Source organism: Terrapene carolina, unplaced genomic scaffold (assembly GCF_002925995.2).
Source record: "Terrapene carolina triunguis isolate 2854851 unplaced genomic scaffold, T_m_triunguis-2.0 Scaffold194, whole genome shotgun sequence".
Lineage (NCBI taxonomy): Eukaryota > Metazoa > Chordata > Testudines > Emydidae > Terrapene > Terrapene triunguis.
The window spans coordinates 9,528,864-9,555,183 of NW_020664545.1; the positions used below are offsets into that span (position 1 = coordinate 9,528,864).

The 26,320-nt window shown below is 53.4% G+C and overlaps 1 protein-coding gene across 1 annotated transcript in view; it reads right to left on the minus strand.

Annotated features, from left to right (window-relative positions):
* The window catches only part of ADAMTS10 (ADAM metallopeptidase with thrombospondin type 1 motif 10), an 82,169-nt gene that overhangs the window by 13,834 nt on the left and 42,015 nt on the right, over window positions 1–26,320 (minus strand). Inside the window, exons 11-16 of the mRNA XM_029912271.1 lie at window positions 21,129–21,236; window positions 18,197–18,342; window positions 17,960–18,023; window positions 15,840–15,942; window positions 1,904–2,037; window positions 238–361 (exon numbers count right to left, since the gene is read on the minus strand). Coding sequence (XP_029768131.1) covers window positions 238–361; window positions 1,904–2,037; window positions 15,840–15,942; window positions 17,960–18,023; window positions 18,197–18,342; window positions 21,129–21,236 — 679 coding nt within the window. The remainder of the gene's footprint in view (window positions 1–237; window positions 362–1,903; window positions 2,038–15,839; window positions 15,943–17,959; window positions 18,024–18,196; window positions 18,343–21,128; window positions 21,237–26,320) is intronic.

Consider the following 26,320-nt stretch of genomic DNA (forward strand, 5'->3'; position numbering starts at 1 on the left):
CTCCCGGGGAGCCAATGACTGTATCTGACCCCTCCATCCCCAGGAGTCCATGGGTGTACCCAACATCCCCACCCTGGGGAGCCCACAGGCGTACCCGACCCCCGCCACCCCACCCCAGGGAGCCCATGGGTATATCCGACCCCCCCATCTCCTGAGATAAAGGCACTGAACCAGAAGAAAATGAGTGGCAGGTAAATCAAGCCTCGCCGTGTCCCAGCTGGGCCGGACGCTCCTTACCCCCCTCGGGCAGGGACTGGTTGAAAATGCCTTCGATGGTCTCACAGGTACTCCCATCTCCTCCACACACGCGGCACTTGTCCTCCTTCAAGTCCGAGCCGAGGACGCGGTCGCAACCCACGTGCTGGAGGGAAAGAGCCCGGGGGATTATCTGCCTGCAGGGGGCGCTGGCCTCCAACTGACCGGCCCTCCCGACGGCCATTCTGGTATCACGTGCGGGAGGGTTCAGACTTCCCCTTTGCCTCCATTTTACTCCTGCCCCCTACCCCTCACAGCCGTGGGGGCTCAGCATGGCTCCCCTGTCTTTCTGCCACCCCTGGGGGATGGCAAGAGAAAGGAGCGTGAGCATGGGGCCCGAGGGCGAAATCCGCCTCTCCCCATCCGTGCCCCGAGCGCCCAGGGGGAAGGGCTGAGCGTGTGTGTGGGGGATGCCGTGATGGAATTCACCCTCCCTCCTGGGGGGGCGGGATTCAGTGCATTCCCCCCCCCATACCTGCGAGAAGGCTCCTGGCACATGGAGCTTCGGGATCTCCCTCTCCAGGCCATTTGGGTACGAGGGGTGCCCCCTTTTCCCTTGCACAGCCCTGCCACAGGTTTCGTGCTGGCCCTCCACGGCTGGCTGGATTCACCCCCCGAAGCAAATGCCCCAGATCTCTATGGTCCTGCAACGGCTAATGCCGGCCCCAGTCTAGCGATGGGGCGACGCCAAGGCTCAGGTGGAGGAGCCCCTGCCACGTGCCGGCGCTGGCCTGGCTATCTGGAGGGCTTGGCTCACGAGAGGAGGCTCCACGCTCCTCCCTGCCTCCAGCCAGGCTGGGCCCTTCGCCCTTCGCCCTTGCTGGGGCCTGGACCTCCCCCTGTGGGCGCAGGGTCAGGCCAGTGCGTCTCCGGGCCCCGATGCTGAACGCTCATCGGCTGGAGGCGGAACGGGCAGCTGCCCCGAGGGAGGATGAGGAAGAGGGAGAAGGCGACGTTTTCAAAGGGAGGAAGGAGGAGACGCCATGTGCTTGTAATCAGCAGCCCCTGTGTGACGGGCTACTTCCTGCCCGGCTTTCACCGTGCTCTGGGGTCCTTCACAGCACAGGCCCCAGCAGCTGGAAGGGACAGGCTGGGCCTACCTCCAACTTCCCAGAGACTCCTGCTCACGTAGCAATGCCCCCTCAGATCCCGGAGGGACTCTCAGGCCCCTTCAGGTCCCTTAGACCTTCCCCAGAGCTCTTGAGGGCTTTGCTTGTCTCCTCAGGGCAGCGTGCGGCGCTACCTTCACGGCCACCCACTGACGTGGGGGAAGCCTCAGGCCCTGAGCCTGTCCCACGGTAATGCTAAGCACTCACAGCGCCCTCCCGGGCAGGGGATGTCAGGGCTATTGCCCGCACTCCGCAGATGGGGAAACCGAGGCACGAGAGGTGGGCTGACTTGCTCCAGGTCACAAAGAGTCAGCAGCAGAGCTGGGGCCTGGGCCTCATGCTGAGTCCATGAGCCCCCGGGCAAGTGGGAGAGTAGCTGGCTCTGCTCTTTCACCGCTGTGCCGTGAGCTGCTCTCCCCACCGACAGCCAAGGCACACGAGACGGGCCTCCAGAGCGCAGGAGAGGGTCTGAGTGCCGGCAGGGGAGCCCTCGCCTCATCCCAGCTCCCTCCCCAGCACCCCCCGACCTTGGCACTTACCTTGCACTCCCCATTGACACAGATGTCATTGGAGTCCTGCCGGCAGGGCGTCCCGTCCACCACGGCCGCTGCCCGCTCCGTGTAGAAGTTGAAGCCCTCGGCCAGGCAGTTGAGAGAACAGGATTTCACGCCCCCTGCCAGAGAAAAGGAGGAGCGATGGCGAGGGCCCTACCAAATTCACGGCAGAGCCGCCGCCAGCAGCAGCGCAGAAGTAAGGATGGCATAGGATGGCCCACCCTTCCTGGGCCCCACCTTCAGAGCTGGGCGCCCGGCAAACAACCGCCGCTCTCCGGCCGCCCAGCTCTGAAGGCAGCACAGAAGTAAGGGTGGCAATACCGCAACCCCCCTAAAATAACCTTGTGACCCCCCTGCAACTCCCTTTTGGGTCAGGACCCCCACTTTGAGAAGCGCTGGTCTCCCCCCGTGAAATCTGTATAGTGTAGGGTAAAAGCACACAATGGACCAGATTTTCACGGTCCGTGACGCGTTTTTCATGGTTGTGAATTTGGTAGGGCCCTAGTGATGGAGCTTCCCCCCCAGCCTCACGCCCTCCACTCTGTGCCTGGCCTAGGCTGCTCCGAGGGGTCAGGAGGCCCCACTCCCAGGCAGCAGGTTCAGAGCAGCGTCAGGCCTGCTCACTGACTACCCTGTGGGGCTTTGGGGCAGAGACAGCCCCCCGAGGGCGCCGTCTCCAGCACGCCTTCTGGGAGCAGCCACGCCGGCCTGACAGGCTCTTCTTCCTCCGGGCTCATACCGCACAGCCCCCAGCTAAACCCCTGGCCACTGGACCAACCTGCCTACTCACAGGTGGGTCTGATGTACACCTCGGGGCTCAGAGGTGCTACACCACCCCCCCCCACGCCCCCACTGTAGCTCAAGCGGCAGAGAAAGGTGCGGACGGAGAGAGAGGTCCGGGTTCAAGCTGCAGCCTTTCAGCCTGCTGAGAGCTTGGCGGGGGAGTAAAATCCCGATCTCCTGCCCACACCACCCGCAGGCAGCTCAGCACAGACCCACCCGGGAGCTGGGTTAGCTCCGCCTCTGGCCAGCACAGGCCGGAGCTGAGCTGGAGGGCTGAATTCACACCCCGTGACCCCTGCCTGCCAGGGGTAGCCTCCCTAGGGTAGGCCGGCCTGAAACCTTCACAGGATGGGAGCCGTGGAGCCGGGGGAGAAGATGGAGGGGAGATGGAGGGGGAGGTTGGCTCCCACACTGCGGGGAGGGGTTCCCTTCCTAGCTCGCTCCCTTCAGGCCCCAGGGTGGAGGTCTTTAACTGCCCCTGGGGCGCGAGCCCGGACAGCCATCAGTGCGAAGTTCCTGGAGCAGGCCTCGTCTGTAGGGCAGGGGGTAGGGAAGGTGGGGTAGTTAAGAAGAACAAGATGGTGACATTCATCCCCATGGTGAACCATCAATATTTCTGAGCCCAACCTAGCTCTCATGGAAATCACTGGCAAAACTCCTATGGGCCAGCAAAGGGAGCAGGACTGGGCCTGACGCAGATACTGTATCGTGTGTCATTTGACAAGATCTCAACCTTCAGGGATCGGCTGACCATCTGCCGGTGACTGGAAGGTTGTACCCTGTCTCCTACTGACTATGGTGCGTTATGATTTCTCCTGCACCTTCTTCTGCAGCATTGGGACTGAGCAGGGTAGCAGCAGGAGATCTGAGGGATTTCCCCATGAGATTCAATTCTGGAAGAAATTGTGGCAGAAGAACTTTCATCCAGAGAACAAATTCTGAGCCAAGTGGCAAGGTTAGACCAGATGGACTGGCAGAACCCAGGACTGACTGGACCAGTGGCCTCACTCCTCTGGTAGTGCACGGAGCCAGGCTGCTGGTCTAGACTACATGAGAGATCCTAAACAGCCTAGCAGGAAGTGGGAGATCAGTGAGAGGGACGAGCAGGTCCGATCTGTTTTGGAAGAAGGCTGCATATGGGACTAGACTGATGGCAGAAGCAGATTCCTAGCGTTTGGGGACAAAAAGAAGAGGCGCATAATGGCTAGAAAACAATTTCTCTCTCCCCCCCCCCCCCAACTGGATCTGTGCTTGAAGCGTTCACTCAGTATTGCAGTATCCTAAGGGAGGTCAGCAACGTGTAGGAGACTCGGGCGGAGCGGCATCCCCCAGGCCTGGGACCCTGGCAGCTTCCTCGTGGTACCAGCGATGCTCATGAGCCATTTGCTGGAGCTCTGAACCACCTAGCTTAGTGAGAACCTCAGCAACTGAAATCTGCAAGTCGTTATTGCACATCAAAGGGGCAGATGGAGGGAAGCTGCATCTGGGAGCCTGCAAGTTCAGTGAAAGCAGATGGAGGGGGAAGGAAGAGGGAAGTCAGACGGGGGGACGTTAGAGGGGAGTTCAGTGAGCTCTGGGCAAAGCAGTTGAGAATGACGACGGGGCTCGGCACTTGGTGAAGGGGGTTGCGTTATCCCTGACTCTCTGAGAGCCAACGGCTATCACCTACCGAAACTCTTTTGCTTTGACCTCCCCTCTATCCTTGAAGGATGTTGAAAGATACTGGACTGACAGTGCTACAGTCAAATCACAGGCTAGGGTCAATATGGGCAGGAGCCATACACGCTTCTCCTTCATGCTCACCACAATGTGTCTCGACGCTGGCTTGGGGGATCCTTTTGAAAGGATTAATAATATATTGAGACTATACCTATCTCATAGAACTGGAAGGGACCCTGAAAGGTCATCAAGTCCAGCCCCCTGCCTTCACTAGCAGGACCAAGTACTGATTTTGCCCAGATCCCTAAGTGGCCCTCTCAAGGATTGAACTCACAGCCCTGGGTTTAGCAGACTACTACTCAAACCACTGAGCTATCCCTCTTCCCCAAGAAAAGAGACTCCACGGCCCATTGAATCCTCAGCTTCCTGCCTGAACTCACCAGGAGTGGTGAAAGACTGTCACACCGACTCCCATCCACTGGGCACTCCACTGAGGTCACCAACTCATTTCATGGAGGCCACCAAGCAGCCATCAGCTGAGCAAGGCCTTTAGGTGGCTATGCCCCTTGGGTGGATTTGAACTTGTGACTTGAAGGTCAGAGGTTCAACGTCCCACCCTCTAGCCCTTGAGACAGCTGGGCCTCTGCTGCTAGTTTAGTTCTCTTGGCCGCAGCATCCCAAAGCGCCTGTGTCCGAGAGCTCCTTTCCTGAGAGTCATCAGTGTACAAGACAAGTCTGCATCCTGTTACTCAACATATTTTAGTGCCAGCAGGTGGTGGCTTCCCACGAGGACAGGGACTAGTGATTTGGGCTAATTCAAGGGCTCAGTGGCTGCCCAGGCCGGACATGGCACAGGAGCACCTTTGACTGGCCTTTACTGAATTTATTGTATACCCTTGTTTGTCTTACTCTTCTGACTTCCAAACAAAACCACCCCAACCCTTGCAGCCGCTCCTCTGCCGGAACCTCATTCTCCTTCCATCCCCGAAGCCTCCCACCATTTCTGCCTCTGGGACGGCTTCTTTACAATGAGGTGCCCCACGCTGCCTGCCCTACCAAGGGGAGGAGAAGTCACTGCTCTGCGGAACGATGTTGTATCTTAAATAATACAGCCGAACCCTGGGCTTTTCTGCCTGCCGCTGCTGTGTCTGGAGCACGCCTGTCATTGAACTGCACAGAGATACTGAGAGGTGACAATTCAGAAGAGCCCATCAGTTTGTCCAAGCAGGTTAATTGCCCCTGGTGTTCTCTAGGTTAAATCCTGTCTGCCATCTTGCTTCAGAGCTGGTTATCTTCAGAGGTGTCACTCCTGCCCCCCCAGCATCACCTCCTAGTGACAGACACAAAGTCAACCCTTCCTGCGGATCCTTCAGCCCCAGACAGAGCCACTCGCTTTCCTGTTGTATCCACGTCTTGAAGGGAGCCTCTCGTTTCTTCCATCACTTGACCATGGGACTGAATACGTAACAAGGTGGGACCGAGAAACAGCCAGAGACTCAGCGGTCTCATTTCAGGACTTGCAAATGTTTCTTTAAACTGCTCCGCACATGCAACCCCCTTCCCCCTCCCCACTTCCCTTCCTTCCTTGTCTTGGTCTCCCCTGCAGGAGAAGTGAGACCTCCCGCCCCGTAAAGCAGCTAAATCATGACACAGCCTTGCTTCCTCCCCCTTCCCTGTCTCCTTCTCCATTTCAGCAGCTGTGGGGTCCTCTTGCTGTTTCCTATAATACTCTCTTATTGCTGCTGTCCTGTGTTCAGCCTACAGCAGCCCAAACGCCTACAGCAGCGACCGGCCCAAAGCGTAACCATCCCGGGCTCAAAAAAGGGATCAGGGGTTGGTGGCGCGAAGGCCAAATTCCTTCCTTTGCCCCGGCTTTGTTGCAGCACCTACAGGAATGGTGCAGGGCGTAAGAACTCGGGAGAGAGGGAGGGAAAAGCTGGCAGGTGTGAATCCAGCTCTGGGGGGAGGCTCTGGAGTTTCCTCCTTGGCTTCTCCACATTACAGCCCGGGAGGATGTTTTCTTTCCTTTTCCTTAAATCCTTCAGAATTCAACCTTCTTTCCAAGTGAAATCAGCAAACAGAGAAAGCGAGCGAGCGAGCGAGACCTCCAGCTGAGGCCAGCACAGTCTGGCTCTTAGCAGGTCAATCAGGGGTAAACTGCCCTTAGGCTCACTTGCCGATGGAACACCAGCATCCTGTGTCATGTCTTGGCGGTGGCGATGTGCAAAGGGACGCCAGCCAGCGGGCAGGCAATCTGGCTGACCAGGCTAGTCCACTCAGGTGACTGTGAAATCCCAGGCCTCCCGGCCTTCTGCTAAATGTGCATGGCTTATTTATTTTATCTGATGGGAAAGTAAAACTGGAAACCGTTTGTTTTGATCTACTGGGTCGTAACCGGTTAGGCAAATTAACAACCCTTTTGCTCAGATCAATGGGCAAGATGCCCCAGTAGACGGGAGCAAGCCGGCTTGGGACACTGCATGGGAGAGAAGGGGAGATCTGCTCACCGGGGTGAATTCTCCGGGATAAAATGGAACAGAAGATCCTACAGTGGTTGTCTCTGCCCTTTCCCTGGCTGCTTGTACCAGCCACCCGCTATGGTTATATGCAAATACCAAGCAGTTAGTGTCAAGTTGTGCCACATCCCAAGAAGTTTGTCTTGTAGATAAGGGCAGCGGACAAGGAGTCAAATCACTGCCTATATGTGTCTCCCCTCCTGCCCTTGGCCTGTCCTGTCTGTTTAGATGATGAGCTCCTTGGGGCAGGGGCTGTCTCTCACTCTGTGTCTGGGCAGCACCTGGCACATGGGGCCCTGATTTAATTGGAAGACACTGACACACGCAGAACAACAGTTCACCCCGGGACCACGATGCCTCCCCGTGGCTATGATGCATCCCCCTTTATGCCTCACACTCTGGGCCATCCCATGGTTCCCTATGGCTTGGGCTCCAGTGTGGAGGGATCACCTCCTTTACAAACCGACAGGCTGGAATGAAGTTGCTTGGTTGGGGGGGAGAAGAGCTGCTTTGCTGAGAGGAAGCGCATCTCGGGTACCTCCTGGAGCCCGCTCCCTGCCAAAGCCCAGGATGGCCCAGGGTCTGAGAAATCTCGCTGTGAGCAGATGATGGTTTATTGGCACCTTCCCCTGGCCAGCTGTTTGGCGGGGGATTTGAGAAAGGCTTGCAGCTGGGAGAGCTTTTCTTTAATAAAAAAAAAAGGGTTTTAAGTGCAAGGGAAATGGAGAGAGAAACCTCCTCCCACACGGTTTTCTGCCTCACTCGCTCATGGCCTCATCCAGAGCCCACTGAGGTCCCCGGGAGTCTTTCCGCTGACTCCAACGAGCTTTGGATCAGCCCCTATGCACGCTGCTCGGCGAAGGCTTCCCAAGCTGTATTTGTCCAAGGAAGCTCACGGCAAACAGGCTGCGCTCCTGCAAATCGGTGGCAGCACCGGCCGGGATCCCTGCGCAGCCTCCAAGAGAACTAAACAAACAGGCCACGAAGCAAAGCCACTCGGCTCCTTTCTAAATAAGCCAGAAAACAGGGAGATCTCTGCAGCCTTCTTGCTATTGGCATTAGCCGCGTGCATCCCGGTCGTCCCCCTTCACACACGGATGGTCACTCCTAGACCACTCTGCCCCAGCGCGGGCCATGGAGCACAAAGCCTCGTCCCTTCTCCCTCAGTGCCCGTTTATAGTATTGCAGTGTTGGCAACTCCGGTTTCGGTTCGTGCAGTACAGACACAAGGCAGAAGAGCCAGCCGTCCAGCGGGGCGCAAACAAGTCGCCGCTAAACGGGGAACGGCTCTGCGGCTGGGACCCGATTCGGATCGCCCCGGCCGTGGTGTAAACCCCATTGGCGGAGTTACTCCGGATTGACGGCTCCGATTCCGGTGGTGGTTTATGTATTTGGTTCCTCAGCGAATGGAAGATTTAAAGAAAAGAAAACATGCGAGCTGTTGTGCAAAGGAACCGGTCCCCGATGGCTAGTTTGTGGGCTGCTTCCAGGCTACATTCTGCTGTGATCATGTAAACAGCAGGGCCAAGCCATGATTGTATTTGGCTGGGGGAACGACTGAGCGCAGCAAGAAGAGGTGCCAGCTAGGAAGTAGGTGGCAATGGCCCAGCCTGGCTCTAGGGGGTGCTGTGCTGCTCTGTAGATCCCATCATCCAGATGAGAGGTGAAATGGAAGTTCACGGTATGTGGGAAGCCTTAATCCTGATGTCCTGGCCAAATTCCAATGTGGGTTACGGCAGTGGGCCAAATTCTCCCCTGGCTGACACGCTCGACCATTCCACTGCGGCGAACTCTGCATTAACTTACACCGGTTGAACCCACCCGCTGCTTCCCTGAGCTCCTGTGAAACTCCTCACTTCCTGCCCCAATGCTGAAGAGTGCTGGCTCACTCCACCCCCCACCCCCTGCCTTTCTGTGAGGGATCAAAGGATCTCGGTCCATCCCTGACACACCTCACAGGGACGCTATGGGGCTCTCTCAGTCTTTGCAAAGGGTTTGGAGCTCCTCCGAGGACAATGCAAATGAATAAAAGAACAGTGATACTAACAACCCCGGGTGGAACAAAGCAGCTGGATTGCACGGGGCCTATTAGCCCTTTGCCATCTCGGTCTTCTGTGCTTCGTCCCGACCTGCCTGACTCTCGCTGGTGGCTGGACCGGGCTTGCACCATTACACTTCAGAGAGGCGGGTTTCCCCACCCTGTGTGTAAAAGCAGGTGTTGCCTGGGGATGTGGGCAGGGGAACCCGAGCGGCTGCAACTTGTCGCTGCTCCTCTCCGAGGTTTCTGATGCTGCGGTTTCTCTTTCCCTTGGCACGGGATGCTGTGGAATAGCGGTGTTGGCTCAGCAGGGCTCCCAGGCCATTCAGTAAGGAATGGAGGAGGAGGAGGGAGTTTTGCCCCTGGGGTGTGTGTGTGGGGGGGGGGGGGGGGGGAGTGGCCCAGTTCCAGATTCTTAAAGTCCATTCGGGGGGGGCGGGGGGGAAACCTTTGTGAACATGCTTAGTGGGAGAACAGCCAGAGACCAAATCTGTGACCCCAGGGGCCTCGCTGGCAGCTTGCTGGGAGCCTAACTGGCTTGTGAATTTCAGAGAGACACATTTCTAAACAGCAAAATTCAAACCCAGTTCTGAATTCTCCCCATGTTCGAGGGGGTTTGGATCTGGCTCGTCCCAACTAAAGGCACTTCACTGTTACCTGGGATATTTGCTTGCACTCAGGGGTGAAAGTAACTTAAAGGACTTACCTGTACGCCGGACTCCTGAGCGGGGGCGTGGCCTCAACCGGAAGAGGCGTGGCCTCAACAGGAAGAGGCGGGGCCTTTCAAGATTTAAAGGCCCTGGGGCTCCAGCTGTGGCTGGGAGCCCCAGGGCCTTTAAATCACCCCGGAGCTCCCAGTTGCAGAGGGGCGAATTAAAGGGCCCGGGGCTCTGGCTGCCGCGGAGCTCCGGACCCTTTAAATCACCGTGGGAGCCTGGCTGCCGGAGCTCCAGCAGCGCTTTAAAGGGCCCGGGGCTCCCTGCAGCGGCTGGAGCCCTGGGCCCTTTAAATCACCGCCACGGAAGCCGGTCCAGTCCAGCACGGCGTTCTGGCTCTTGCCGGTACGCCGTACCGTACCGGCCTACTTTCACCTCTGCCTGCACTTGCATCTTTCTGGCTGGATCAATCGAAAAACTTCCTAACTGTCAGGGGGGTGAAGCACTGGAATAAATTGCCGAGGGAGATTGTGGAATCTCCATCATTGGGGATTTTTAAGAGCAGGTTGGACAAACACCTGTCAGTGATGGTCTAGATAATACTTAGTCCTGCCTTGAGGACAGGGGACTGGACTAGATGACCTCTCGAGGTCCCTTCCAGTCCTACGATTCTATGAAATGGCTCGTGTGCTGCATTCACCAGCAAGGAAGTTTTGCTGCTGATCAGCTTTCTCCAGACTGCAGGGGCAGGTCATACTGTCAGATCCTGTGAAGCTCCTTTAAGGATCGGGGGGCACTTTGGGCTTCCCCCATGTGGGAACTGAGGGCCAGATTTTCATAAGCATTTAGTGTCTGGCAGCTCCCATTGTTCTCAATGGAAGGGAGAGGGAGGGGGAATTGTTCTCAGTGGTCAGTGCTGGGTGACGGGCTCTTTTGAAAATCTGGCCCTGGCTCTGACTCCAGCTGACGTGACCAGGCCCTGAGAAGAGCAGCATTGCCATGGCTAGGAGGAGTGACACCGCTGCTCACTGCTACCTGCTGAGCGGCACAACCATGTCACATGGCCTGTGCTTGTCTGAGAAGCCACTGACTTAGGGATTCATCTGGGGCCTTGCAAAGTGGTCCTGCTCTGAAAGGTGACTCTGGAAAATGGCACAATGGGATCAGGCTCCATGTTAAGATCGCTCAGTTTACGAGAACGACTGGGGGGAGGCGGGGAGGGAAGGGGGGAGGGTCGCCTTTCTGTGCAGCGTGGTTCACCTGCTGGGATCATCTGGGTGGATCTCATCTAATCAGTTCCTTGCCATTTCAAAGTCGTTGGGCACGGATGGCACTTTGATCTCTCCTGCTCTCTGCCTGGGGCATAGACTCCAGTCACCTGAGGACTGAAATAGTTTAGTGTTTAACTAAGGCCTTGGGGTTTAATATTTGGGTGAAAATTAACGGCTTGTGTTATACAGGAGGTCAGATCTAATGGCCCTTCTGGCCATCAACTCTATGGATATGGGTTATTTGTTGTTGTTGTTTTTTTTACCTACCAACACTACAAATTCAACTGGGCTCTGAGAGTCAAGCGGGACTCTTCCCTTCTCATGCATCCAGGCCAGAAATAAAGATCCACTAGCCTGAATCCTGCCTTCCTTTATTACTACTATTTATTAATTTAGAGAGAGTGCTCGGCCCTTTCCAAACCCAGAGAAACAGTCCCTGTGCTAAAGGACACACAAACCTAAAAGCCAAAGATAGCTGAAAGAGGCCAGGGGATGCAGCATACAAACAAAGGGCCTGATTCCGCTCCCTCCTAGAGCAGTGTAAACCAGCAGTAGTTCCACTGAAGTGAACAGGGTTACACAGGTGTAAAAGTGTATAAACGAGAGAAGAATCAGGCCCAACGTGATCACGAGGATGGCAGATCTTTGGTTACCCTATTGTCTTCAAATTCGGCCCTCTCTGACCTTTTGACTTCATTGCGAGTGCATGGGGTTAAGTGAGATCAGAATTTGGCCCTGTGTCTCGAATGGAGGCAACCACTTGTGTTGGCCACGCTGAGCCAGGAGAGACTCCAGCTCACTCTCCCCCAGCTGGGTTGGCTCTGCAGGGTGAACAGGGTTGAAAGTTTATCTGTGTTGAGCTGCCGTGGCTCTGAATCCACCCCAGGGGTGGGTTTGCTGGGTAAGAAAGGGCCACTTTCCCAAACTCCTTTCTCGGGGCAGAACCGTGCTGGTTTGCTGGCTTTCCAGCGAATGTTAGTGCTGTTATTCTGCACCAGCTCATAGGCAGCTGGGAAACCAAAAAGACTGATGGGACACAAGCCCCTGAGCAACAAAGGATCATGGGTAAACGGTGTGAAAATTCCAAAGGTTGAAAACTAGTCGGATCCACAAAACATTCATCAGGAACACCAAGACGTGTGTTCTTTGGCTTTGGTCCGGTCCGTCCAAAGTCAATAAGAAAGAACGGCCATGGGTGCTTGCATTTACCCACAATGCTTTGCTGCAGAGGACGTGTTTTGTTCCCACTGCCAGCCCGTCCCCCTCTTGCCTCCCCCAGGAAGGAATTAAAGTGCATAATAGCTTATGATGAGCAGTCTCTCCTGTTTTCAGCAGACCCTGGTTCCCCACCCCGACCCCATGAGCTGCTCCCCGCTCCCTTGGCTCTGACATTCGCCAAGAGCAAAATGAATAACTAAGCGAATAAAACAAAATAAACAAACAATTAAAGCCACATTCCAAGAGGTATCTGCTGACTGTTAAACTCGGACAGGCTGAGCTCAGCGCTTCTCGCTGGGTCTGTGTATCCTGCACTCCCAGGGTCTGGGCTCCAGGACTGTTATAAATCACCACCAGGAAAACACGCCGTACCGGCCCCAGGCAAAACCCAACCTCAACGCGCCAGTGACCTGGCAGCTGGCGCCAGGCCTTCAGCCGACTGCTCCTATCCTCCCCGGGAACCGGCTCCCTCCCCCAGCTGAGCCATGGGGATGCTCTATGCCTTTAAACCTTGCTAATAAAGACAGCTCTTGGGCCTGCTGGGTTGGCCCTAGGTGGGATCTCGCCCAGCACAGGGCCTCCCTCCCTGTCCCACACAATGGCAGCCATGTTGGCGAAAAGGTGGCATCCCGGTGCAAGAACACGGGGACATCTTGATGACCCTTGCTGTGGGAGCCGGCCCAGATCTGAGAGCTGAAGCTGGTTACCTCGGACAGGAGCCTTTCTGAGGGGGCTAGTGGAAGGGGGAATAAGGAGCCAGAGGCACTTGGAGCTGGCTTTACCAGGTGCAGGGTACCAGATTTCCCCGCAGGGTGAGGCAGCAGCTGCCAGAAGCTCTCTCCCAAGGTGGCACCAGCTGAAGGAGCAGAGAGCACTATGGGAACTCAGGAAAGACTCCAGGACGGAGCAGAGTATGTCCCATGGGTGGGACTGATGCCTGGGAGAGAGAAGGGGACTGAATCCCTCTCCGCCCAGCAGCCAGACAGGAGGGAGCGGCTGGAGCACACCCCAGGCCAGGTGGGCAGGAGATAAGGAGAGAAGAGCATAATCCCTGACGGATCCTTGGAAGCTCTGAGGGAACTGGTGCCGCCTCTGAAGCATGATCAGAGCAAAGGGTTTTGCGGTACGGGGTCTTGCTGCAACATGGGGCGAGGGGAGAAACATATTAGATGCAAATGGAGGCACCTGGACAAGCCACTTGGCCTCCTGTATCTGGGAAGGTTGATTCTGTCTCTTATTAGCTGGAAACAACAACGTGGCAGATGGGATGGCCTGAGACAACCTCTCCCTCCTCCAAACAGACATGTAGCAGGTTCCCTCTAGGGTAGCACCATTGTCTTCAGCAGACTTCCCACACCTCCCAAAGGACACCCAGCAGCACTCCCTCTGAGCTACCTTGATCCCTGGGGATTTGACCGGCCAGGCACCATTGCTGGCAGGGTCACCTCAAACCAGCCACTGATATTCCCCTCCGCAAAACAGCTGTGATAGTCTGGCTAGCGCCACCGACCCCACTGACCTCTGGGGCCTTCATATGGGGCTCAGTCAACATTTGCCTCTCAGTCCTCGGTTTCCCTTTCTTGCACTTTGGTGGTCAGGAGTCTCCTCTAATAATACTGACAACAGTCACCATTCAACGTGCTCTCGGGCATTGTGGGCTAGACAGCGTTTTCACAATGTACGCAGTACTCCCTAGCTATTCCCAAGGTAGATGGAATACCTCGGTAAAAGCTAGCCAGTAGCTGGGACGCTAGGTTAGGATTTGGGGTACCTAGGTTCTATTCCCACTTCCACTGGCATGACCATAGGCAAATCATTTCCCTTCTGCGTGCCTGGCTTTCCCCATCTGTGCAACAGAGCTAATGATACTGACTTGTCTTTGCAAAGAGCTTTCAGGTTTGTGCATGAGCAGGGTGCATATGAGCGAAGTATTATTATTAGTTATCATCACGGCCAAAAGCAAAACCAGGATGTTTTTAAAGAGAGACAACTCCCCAGTGCTTTGCAGACATTAACTTATGATGTCTCGTGTCCTCCTCAGAGGAAGATGAGTTTTATCGTCTGATTTTTCAGATGGGGAAACCGAGGCAAGGAGCAGGGAAGCGCCTTACTCAAGGTCACAGAGGAAATCAGGGTCAGAGAGGTGGACTGGAATGCAGGAGTCCAAGTGCAACCAGCCAATAGAGCGCTGCACCAAGCCCCGTAGTCAGACACTAGGCCACGCCTATCTCTCAGCTAGGACTGAGCAAGAGGTCCAGGCAAGTATTTCAACTGCATTTTCCACCGTGGAATCCCTCGGGGTCATTGTCTGACTTATTGCTTTGCCATTTTATTACATTTTTATTGATCCATCCCCTGCAGCCTCAGCACATCTGTTCCTGATGCAGGGTCCCCCCGGGGAGATAAGCTTATTTACACAGCTGCAAAGGAGTTCCCCAGTCAAGTTCATTAAGTACATGAAGGAGACGCACTGTTCTTTCTCATTATTAAAAGATTTCTGCCACACAGATCTCCCCCTCCCGCCTCCCTGTTAGCCATTCACTTCTACAAGACCTGTTAGAACTGCCCGAAGAGGGGGCACTGATAGCAACCAGCTAGCTCAGAGGGTAGACTCCGCTCTCTTCCCCAATTGGCTGGGCACAGACTAAAATGCCAGGTGCTGAAACGTGAAATCTGGGCGTGAGAGTGAGGCTAGGTGCATTATGGGTAGAGGTGGGCAAAAAATTTTCAGCGACTAGTTTATTTGCTGAAAATTACAACTTCAGGTCAACTGAACCTATTCACGAATTTCAGACGAACAGTTTAGGCCAGAAAAAAAAAAACAAGGGCCGGGCGGGTGAAATTCTGACGAAGTCAAAACGTTTCAATGTTTTTCAAAAGAAAATGGTTCAACTTTTCATTTTGAAACAACATCTCGTTTAGAAATGAAGCTAAATTTATCTTAAAATCTCCCCGGAGGGTAAAACACACCCATAAATGGAATATTTTGTTTTTTTCATTTGACGCAAAGCACATTTTTTTCTGCTTTTACATTCTGACAAAAAACGCTGAAAAACTGTCATTTCATCTGACTCAAAAATACCCCTCCCCCCCCGAATTTTTTGGTTCAGCCACCAAACAAACAAAAAACAATTATTCATCTAGCCCTAATTATGGGAGGATTTCACTTTTCTTCTACAGCTACGCCATCAAGTGTTGGCCAATGCCAGAGGCTGGGTAGTGAACTAAATTGAGCAGTGGTTTCAGTCACTAAGCAACTCCTGTTTTTGTCTCTGGTCTTCTTGTTTATACCACTCAGAGATTAAGGAACAATCAGATCCAAAGAAATAAACTAAACAGCTCCTCTCTTGTTGGATTTTTGTCTGCATAGCTAGGAATTTAAAAAGCAACTGCATAGAGTAACACGAACAAGAGCAGGAGAACTGCTGGGTGGTGTCATCCAGTCAGCTGTCGGAGGAGAACAAGACTTCAATCAGCGAAGTGTGTTTCTATTTGTCATGCAAGAGTCACTCTAAACGGGGATGCAGACAGCTCCTAAAAAGGGACTGGGGTGCCACAGGAACGGGCGACCCATGGAAAGACAGATTTGACGAAATTTGCCAATCTGTGAATTTGACGAATCTGCACATTTGATGAAGTTGCAAATCCCTGCAGAAGGTGTGAGTAACCTCCTATTAATAAGACTCTGCTCCAACGCGGGCTGCCAGAGCTCCTGAGGCCCAGAGATGCGCTGGTGAAGCAGCGAGAGGACCAGTGCCCAACAAGTCCTGTGCCACTCACCTCCTCGGTACGTCTTCCAGGTGTAGTATTTCCCTCGGAAGGGGATGTTGTCGAACTCGGCGCACTGCAGCTCTCGGAAGTCGTGGGAACCCGGAGGGCAGTCCTGCGGGGCACAGATTCAAGTGAGATTAGTGGCTTCCCTAGAGCCTAGCAGAGAGCCAGGGTGATGGTGCATAAGCCCTACAAGGAGGAACTGCTGTATCAGAGCAGAGCCATGGTCCTTTCACATGGGCAGCTTGCTTCCAACAATGGCCAGCGCTCGGCACGTCAAGGGGAAAGCCAATAACCCCTGCCAGTGATGTCCCTGGCCAACTGTAGCATGGGAGGGGCATCTTCTTTCTAAATCCAGGCGCAGCATGAAGGCCAATGGCACCTGCCATTGGATCCCAACCAGTGTGTCCGCAGATGGGACTCCTGCTTGCAAGCATCCCATTCATTTGTGAATCACGTCAGGGGCCTGATACGTAGCCAACTGAAGGCAATGGGAAGGCTCTCAACGACTAATGCAGGGGTTCTCAAACTGGGGGTCGCGGTCCCTTGGCATTGCAAGGTTATTAGGTTATTAGGTATTATGAAGGCAGCGCTGTCGCCAGCAGCAGCGCAGAAGTAAGGGTGGCAATGGAGCGCTAAGCCTGCTGGGAAAAGTGATATTGGCAAAGTTTCTTCATGCCCCCAGTATTAAACAATAACCATTAAAAAAAAAACCTTTAATGCTTATAACAACAATTCAGTAAAAATATGTTTTAGTCTTAATTTAAAAGTGGAGAGAAAAGGTACATTCATTAAAAAAAAATAGGGTAATAAATTTAGCATTTAAATAATGTTAAATATAAAAATGTGTACAAGGGGGGGTCACACTCAGAGGCTTGCTTTGTGAAAGAGGTCACCAATATAAAAGGTTAGAGAGCCACTGGACTAATGTCATTAACGTCACTAGCAGCCTGCAAACGAATATAAAAGTCACAAAGGTTGGAGATACAGGCTGGGAGCGGAGAGCTGGCAGCAACGAAATCCCAGAATCATAGATGTTAGAGAGGGCAAAGGCTGTAGCCAGTGGCTCTCAACCTTTCCAGACAGGAGCCTGATTTGTCTTGGGTATCCCCAAGTTTTACCTCACTTTAAAATGACTTGCTCACACAATACACAAGTGTCACAGCACACTATGGCTGAAAAATTGCTGACTTTCTCATCTCTACCCTATAATTATAAAATAAATCAATTGGAATATAAATATTGTACTTCCATTTCAGTGTATAGTATATAGAGCAGTATACACAAGTCATTGTCTGTATGACATTTTAGTTTGTACTGGCTTCGCTAGTGCTTTTTATGTAGCCTGTTGTAAAACTAAGCAAATACCTAGATGAGTTGATGTACTGCCTGGAAGACCTCTGCCTACCCCCAGGGGTACCCATACCCCTGGTTGACAACCACTGTTCTAGGCCATTCAGTCACTGTCCTTGGGACAGATGCAGGATTGTCCTCTACCAGACGCCTTCTAGTCTAGCTTTAGGTTAACTTTCCATTTGCCTCTTATAAGGCTTTCACCCCTTCCCTTGGGACACTGCGTCACTGTTTAATAGAAGATTTTGGGCAGGGACTTTTTGTTATGTTTGTCTTCAGTCCCTAGACCAGTGGGGCCGTGATCCCTGACCAGGGCTTGGAGCTGCTATTGCAACAAAGTCATCAGCATGATCTCAGAGTCAGAGAGTTCTCCTCAAATTCTCCTTCGTTAATTTCACCCCCGGTTCCTCGTTCTTGACTCCATGGACCACACCAAATAGCTCCTTTCCCGTCCTGCAGGTATGCGTAAGCTGTTGCCGTGACATCTCATCACTTAGCCACGTCACTCTTTCAAGCTTCAGTCACAACCGAATCCCTCTGATCGTTTCGTGGCTCTTTTCCGCACTGCCCCCAGCTTGTCAGTATATTTCTGGTTCTGTGGATGCCAGCACGGTACCCAGGACCCCCCAAGCCATGCAGAGAGGCACGACCCTCTCCCTGCTTTCTGATGTAACCCTTCCCCCGATTGATTTGGCCTGGGTTGTTGCCGTCTCCCACTGCAGATCCATGTCAACCTCACTGTCCACCATCCCCCTTAGAGCCCTTTTGCTACTTACATCGGTGTTACACGACCGATAGCGTTTCCGCTCGCCCAGGCAGTACTTCCCTCCGATGGTCGGCCTTCCAACAGAGAACAAGAGGGGAGAGAGGGCTAAGTGAGATGGATCACGCTGCTTGGGCACATGGCCGATACATTCCCCGCCAGTGCAAACAGCAGTGGCAGGGCGGGGCAGCAATCCAGGGTACTCCCCCAGGGGAAGGGTTGCATTCGGCGGCGCGAGCAGTTCACCTACCGTGGGCTGTCGCAGTGACGGATGGATGACGATACGCCTCCCCCGCACGTCCTGCTGCACTCCCCCCAGGAGGACCAGGCTCCCCAGGCGCCGTCCACTCCCTCTGGCCGCGTACCGAAGGGCACGCACTCCCTCTTGTAGCACCACTGGGGAAACACAGAGCGTCAGCGCCCAAGAGCACACGGGCTCCTCACAGGCAGCTCCCCGCCCCGCGTCAGGCCGGCGCGGCCCAGGGGACGGCCAGGATGGAGCAAGGCGAGACCCGTTTTGGGACACTAAGCACAGGGCCCAGGCTGGCTTGTGGAGGTGCAGGGATGGGTTGGCCAGGGAGGCCTCTGAGGTGCATTTTAGGGGGTGGCAGGGTGGGCTCTGGAATTTTGTCAGCTCTTTGGAAAGGGAAGCGAGGCCCAATTTCCGCTATTTCCGGGGCGGGGGGGGGGAGGGCAAAAGTGCAGGTATTGGGGCCAGGATTGACCCTCCTGCCATGATCCACTGCTGTTCGTGAGCCTTTGGATTGGCAGCCCCAGGCCGCATCCAGCCTCTGAGGCAGACAGAGGCCATGTATCCATTCCCCGTGCCCAGGGCTAGCTGGCCGGTTCATCCCAGCACTCGCATATTGTGACCAGCAGCAGTGGAGGAAGGAAAGAAGCCTGCCCAGCCATACGGGGCAAAGACGATGTCAGCTCCAACACCCCAGAGTCATGCCCTTCTTTTCTCTGACTCATGTCTCCCTCCCCGGCTCTTCCGCGATCTGCCTCTAGAGGGTGCCAAGGAGCAGCATGGGTAGCATGGCCTGGACCCTGGGGCCAAGCGTGAGCAACAGCAGCTCTTGGTACCAGACACCCCACAGGAACCGATTCCCAGAGAGCAACTACGACAGTCCATTGGGAAAAAACCACAGAGAGTCGAAGCTGGTTTACCCAGAAATCTCCGGGTTGCCATAACCCAGAGGGCTGGTAAATCAAGAGAGTAGGCAGGAGAAGTCTTTATGCACCACTTAGAACACAACTGCGGCTCTTTCCCCTTCAGGCTAATCTCTGATAGCCAAAACTGCTTTGCTGCTTCCTACAGCTTGATCCTTATTCCCCCACCAGCCCAAAGGGGAAAAGCCAATGCAGACCTGAAGGAGCAGATCTAGCAAGGTGTTCAAGGTTGGGGGCTGGCCCAGCAAGCAAACCAAAGAGGGAGATATCCAAACTCCGGATTACCAGGAACTTTAGCTAACAGGGGTTCTGAAAAAGCAACATTCAGTTGAAGCTTATATCAACCAAAGACCCTCAAAACACTTCATAACCATTAATACATTAAGCCTCACATTCCATCTTGTGAGGTTGATCAGTGCCATCATCCCCATAACGCAGATGGAGAAACTGAGGCATACAGAGGTGAAGTGACTTGCCCAGGGATATACAGTGAGTCAATGTCAGAGCTGGGAATAGAACCCAGGAGTTCTGGGTGTTCTAACTCCTAGACACATTGCCTCTCTTTAGAAAGCTGCCAGTCACTAATGACTGGTAGAAAAGGGTAAAAAAAAGAAGAAATTAATAGAAAAACAATCATGGGTAGAAAATTTTCTCATGGTGCGTGGAGAGCCCTGACCAGCAGGGATGCCCAGCTTCTAGATCAGAGGTTCTCATACTCTGGGTTGGGACCCCTCAGGGGGTCACAAGGTTATTACATGGGGGGTCGCAAGCTGTCAGCCTCCACCCCAAACCCCGCTTTGCCTCCAGCATTTATAATGGTGTTAAATGTATTAAAAAGTGTGTTTAATTTATAAGGGGGGTCGCACTCAGAGGCTTGCTATGTGAAAGGGGTCACCAGTACAAAAGTTTGAGAACTACTGTTCTAGATGCTGTTTAATACATTTCAATCTGATTTACAGCTGAGCTGAGTGGACCGTTCGCAAGGAACAACATGCTTGTCAATTTCTGCCTCTTTTTCTGCCTGAAACTCTCAAACCTATTAATGATTTGAAATGATTCTTGAATTTCTTTGCAACAAATTCCCCCCATTGGAAAAACTCACGTCCATTTCATTGCGAATGTTCAGGGCCTGATTCTCCATCATGTACATCGTGCAAAGGGCACGTTAGTCATTAACAGCCAGCTTTAGTCACCCACGTCACTCTGGCTGCACGAGGTCCGGGGCAATGGAGAACCAGGCCTTCAGTAGTCAAGCTCTGAAATTCACGCTGGGTTGGCTAGTCACGTGGTGTTGAGCCTCTTCCCCGATTGGGTGGCATGCAGCTAACCAACCCAGCGCGACTGACAACCGTCAATTTCACAGACTGAGAGTGCTCAGCGAATAGCCTTAAACGTCTCCTCCCTCGAGTATCGGCAGTGGAAATTCTGAGCGAACACGAAGGGGGCGTGGACGCTGCCAAATCACAACTCACTTTCCAAAGAAATAGTCATGGGAACAAACACAGCCAAAACGGTCCACGCTCCAGCAGACCGGAAAAAGTGAAGGGTTAATAACACCGAGCTTTATCTAGCCCTTTTCATCCGTAGATTTCAAAGTGCCTCACAAGCCATTATCCTTGTTTTACAGAAGGGGAAACTGAAGCATAGATAAGTGACTTGCCTGAGGCCACCCAGCAGGCCAGAGGTGGGAACAGAACCCACGTCTCCTGAGTCTATCCATTACACCACAGGGCCTACCTGCAGCTGGATTTTGGGCCTCATTGGGGGGGAGAGGGGGGTTATAGAGTCTCTCACTTAAGCCTAAAATGAATTGAAATTCAATGATGCTCCTTGGTAGATTCCAGCCTTAACCTCCAGGTCTACCCGCCTCCACACTGGGACACAAGAGGCAGGGGTGGGCACACAGTGCTTTCAAAACACTCACCAATGCAGCAGTAATCATGCTAATCATCAGAAAATTGCTTCGACCACACATTGTCAACTCACGCTGGTGCCCTGGGCTTCCTTACCCCCTTTTCAATGGTATTGGTTTGGCATATGGTCCCCTCAGCAGCCGGGATGCTGTTGGTAATGCAGCGGTTGCTTTTGCTCAGACACCATAACTCACTGCAGACTTCCTGGAAAGAGACGTCATCGGTGACGGGGGGGGTGGTGGGGGGGAAGAAAAGAGAAACAAACAGAGCCAAGGTTAGGAATCACTTGTGCTCGCAGCAGCTAGGGTTGCAGTAGCAGCACTTTGGTGTCTTTGAGACGCTCCAGCTGGTCTGGGACGTTCTAGGAATGAAAACATTTTCAGAGGGGAAAATACAAAAACGGGATCAGATCTGGAGAGGCGCTTAGCCCTCGCAATGCACACTGAGTGCAGCCCCTCTTGGGATCTGGCCCGAGGATATTTCTGGTTCTTTGGACACCATTCATTGTCCATTCGGAGACACGGGAGCAGAGTTTTCAAAGATGGACACCTGTGTTGGAAGCACCAAAGTGGCACTAAGGCAACAAACTGTGACCCCAGCACATCCGAACTCCATTTTTAACAGAAGATCCCTCACAGAAAAAGTGTCTCCCAGGATTACCCAGTACGTCCAATTCTAACCCAGTGTGTTCAGCCCTTCCCCTTCTCCCAGTCCTTCCCTTCTCGGGTGATGCTCGCGGGAATGTCTCCTTCTCTGGGTCTCAGTTATGAACACGAGGGAACAGATCCTGGCCCCTCCTGTCAGCCTCTTGGTGCCAGGTGGATGGAGATCTGTGTTTACAGGGCAACTGGGAATCCCCAAGAGATGTCAAGCTGGTTTCGATGGTTTATGCCATTTTTCTCCTGGCTCCCCCAAACACCACAGGAAGTGCACTGGGGGGGGGGTGTGCCGGCACTACAACTGTCCCCAGATGGTATAACGGTCCTTAGGGGACCGTTCCAGCTGGAAGACTTTAGATCTGCCTTTAGGAGGCTCTCAGTTATGCCAGGTGCTGAACTGGCGCCAGGACTGGAGGAGAGGGAGGCTGGCTTAGAGAGTCTCCTTCTCTCTCATTAGGTCCTGCCCTGAGTGCATCTCGGCCCTCAAATTCCACTCCTCCTTCGAAGCAGCTCTCGATCCAAGTTCCAGGTTCTCAAGCCCAGTCCCACCAGGACCCCTCATGGGCAGCGGGCGAGCAAAGCTCCCCTCGGCTGGGCCTTTCCTCCCCTCAGTCCATTTAAAACCCACCCAAAAGTCAGTTCCGTCACAGAGACTCTGCAAATCCGTCACAGCTGCTCAATTGGAAAACGCAGAAGTCTCGGAACCTGCTCTGGCCCCCAATCTTCTACATCCAGACTTCAGCACCTGCAAACCGCAACGCAGCACCTAAGGAGGGTGGCTGAGTTGGTTGCCGGATCTCTGTGGTGGCCCTATTGGTATTAGAAGCAGCCTATTTGAATTTTTCAGCATTACACAGAAAATGACTCCCTGGGGAGAGGGGGGAGTTCATCTAGGTGTGTGGGTATTAAAAAGAAAATGACAGTTTGTTTTTTTATTATGGTAGAAACGGCCTGAGATGTGAGAACAGGAGCTAAAGGGGCCATGGTCCTCCATTAACCCAGCCTCGGCAGGGCAGGGATATCCGATATGCTAATAGTGAATAAAGGCTTTACGGCGTGGATTGCAAGACCTCTTAAAACACTGCCACCTACCAGCTGAGTCCTTTGCTCTAGCCACTACGTGGCATGACTAGAGCGGCAGACCCGCTTAGCACTGTCCCAGCATACAGGGAGGGGAGGGGGGAAGCAGCACTTGCTGTGGCAACAGCATAGACTTGCGTTGGTGAGTCTGGCAGTCGCCAAGCTGACCAGGTGCGGGAAGGAGGTTGGCAGCAGAGAAGTGAAGGCCACTGGCTGATACAGAGGGAGGATCAAATGGGATTCAGGATCTAGGGAAGGTGGCTGCTGGGCCTCCCCCAGAGATGCAGGGACAATGGGATTCGGAATCCAGTGCCATATGCACTGGAGTCAGGGCTTCTTCGGAGACCCGGGGCTTGCGGTATTGAGGACCGGCGGCACGCACATCACGCTCTCAGGCAGGCCTGGCTGCGATCCGAGCAGGAGAGCTGAGGCCTTAGCTATATTCAGCCAAAGAAAGCTATAGCTCATCGGCACTACAGGCCCAGGGCTTAGGGTTGATGAAACCTCCAGGAATGCGTCCGACCAAAGTTGGCAACTCTACCGGTGCTGCTGATAGAGAACGAGGCAAAACCCTCCCAACCTCTGGCCTCCCCCTCATTCCCAAAGCGGCAAGAGCTGACAGTACCGCGCTCGTGCAGGCCGCCAGCCTGCAGTCAGGTGAGAGGCCATTCATCACGCCTTCCTCTCTCATCTGAGCGTGTCAGTAGGAAATCCCCTTTGGCCCCTGTGAAGGCAGCGCTCAGAACAGGAGCCGACACCCCAGGACGATAAATGAACTCGTTCAGCAAGTGGGAATCCCCCTGATGGGTGCCGAAGGGGGCAGGACGTGAACCCGACCCTGGTGCTGCTCCCATTGTTACTGGAGTTACCATACGAGGGGACTAAGGACAAAGAAATACCGTAGTATCTTGCAGTAATGACCCAACACCCTACAGAGGCTGGGCGCCTAACTCCCTTAGGCAAACCCCAGCCACTAACCTCACTACTGCCCCTGATTAGAGGAAGGAGAAGTCATCTCTGCTTATTGATATGTGTCTACCACTCTTCATGCCTGTTCACCCTGCAGAGCCAATAAAGGGATGGGAGAGGGAGTCTGCTCCTTCTTGTGCATCAACAGAATTGCTTGATGAGCTTCTACCAGATACAACTGGGCAGCCCACTGAAGGGCAGAGGCTCCACAGGCATCGCTGGGTTTGTCTACACTGCACACTAAGCCCAGGCTGACTCCAGTTTGATCCCAAGGCCCCCTTCGGTCCCCACACCAATCAGTCTAACTTGGGTCACCCAGCACTTAGGACCTGGGTCCTAGGACCCTGCTAGGGAAGTGGATCAGAGCCTGAGTCCCACTGTGACTTGGGTCCAAGCCCTGTCATTTTGCAATGTGGACGCGGGTTGAGCCACAGACCCCAGTTAGGTGGTCTGTGTGATGCAGGACAGACAGGTTAGCACAGCTGGGAGACCCAGCTCCAGCAATTGTAAACCCAGGTTTACAATGTAGTGTGGACTCAAAAGCACAGGTCCCATAGACCCGGGTTTAGTGTGCAGTGTAGCCAGACCAACAGAGGGCAGAACTGGAAGACAATCTTTCTGTAAAAAAAAAACAAAACAAGGAGTCCTTGTGGCACCTTAGAGACTAACAAATTTATTGGGGCACAAGCTTTCGTGGGCTAGAACCCACTTCATCAGAGGTATGAAGTAAAAAATACAGGAGCAGGTATAAATACATGAAAGGATGCGGGTTGCTTTACCAAGTGTTAGGTCAGTCTAACGAGATAAAATCAATTAACAGCAGGATACCAAGGGAGGAAAAATAACTTTTGAAGTGGTAAGAGAGTGGCCCATTACAGACAGTTGACAAGAAGGTGATGAAGTGGGTTCTAGCCCACGAAAGCTTATGCCCAGATAAATGTTAGTCTCTAAGGTGCCACAAGGACTCCTGTTTTTTTTGGTTTTGTTTTTTACCATTTCTATAGTCACTGTTCTGGGTAGTACTCTACCTGAATTCATTAAGGTGAAGAAGAATGTGTAGGTCCTTGGGCATCACATGGTTATGGGCAGCTGTAGTCTTTGGGTCAATTACTCTAGAATACTGCAGGTGTTTGCTTTTCTTTTTTCCACACAGGAAGCATCTACATAAGCTAAAAGGGAGCTGGGGAATGGGCGTGTGAACTTGGAAAGGTTCCATTCCACATTTGCAAATACAATAACAATCAGCCCTTGTTCCTGGATTCATTTTAAGGCCAGAAGGGACCGTTAGATTATCTAGTTTGCTCTCCTGTATAACACAGATCATAACATTTCAACCAACCTCAACTTCATTGAGCCCAGTCACTTGTGTTTGACTAAAGCAGAATCTACAGAAAAGCCTCCTGTCTTGCCTTGAAGACCTCAGGATATGGAGAATCGACCTCCTCCCTTGGTAGTTTCTTCTTGACTGTTAGAAATGTGGGCCTTATTTCTAGTTTGAATCTGGCTTTGGCTTCCAGCCATCAGTTTTTTGTTCGGCCTTTCTCTGCTAGATTACAGACCCCAGTGAGATCTCCCGATGAGTCCGAGCTGATTGATAATCATCTGGTTTAATCCTGCCAGTCCCACAGAGCCGACACGGCTGCAGGAGGGTGAGCAGGATTCTCCTCTGTCTTGAGCGTCAGGTCAAATGACCAGTTAAGTTCCGATTTCAGAATCGTGTCGGTTACTGATGATGCTAGAAGCAGAGAGAAACCAGCGTGGCCATCAGATCCCCACAATGAGCTGGTGGTGGCTGCCAATGAAAAACGTTGCCTTGTAAGCAGAGTGAACTGCGGTGGGAGCTGCTGATGGATGCAGAGATGCCATCATTAGAGAATCGCTCTCTGGGTCATAACTGCAGTAAGTGAAATGCATCCGAGGGGCTCTTTGTGCCTCTCTAGAGCAGGTGATGGGCCAGACTCTGATCTCAGTTACATGAATGTAAATCCAGAGTCACTCCATTGGCTTCTGTGGATTTCCTCTGGATTTACACTGGTGTAACTGAAATCAAGATCTGGTCTTACTCTCTTTTCTTCCCGGCTGTTTTTCTTTTCTAACCCTAGTTTGGCTCCCCCCACGGACCCACCAGTGGTGAGCAGAGCTGGTAATTTTACTGTAGTTTAGTTTACTCCTCGTTTCTCCTTGGCCTCCCCAACTCCAACAGATCCATCGTGCGGCGCCCTCGGAGACCTGCAAACCGCTCCTCCATGAATCGGCGTGGAGGCCCAGTCCACATCCCCAGGCTGAAAGGCAGCACCAGGCCCATCTTTCCTCCTTCCTCTTGGGATGGTCTGAGTCTTTTACGTTTCATGCTGGAAGTGAGTCAGTTTTGAATCCCACCACCTTCTTCCCCATCTAGGGTGAGGCCTGCTTCCGCCCACTAGCTCACGGGTGATGCAGCTTGCACTTGGCCAGATACATCCCTTCCAGCCTGACAGCAAAGCTACTGAAGCACCTTCCTGCTGGGTTCAGTCTCCAACTCAGGTGGATCCTCTGTGCACTCTTTGGGAAGCAGGGCCTTTCACATACCGCTATTAACTC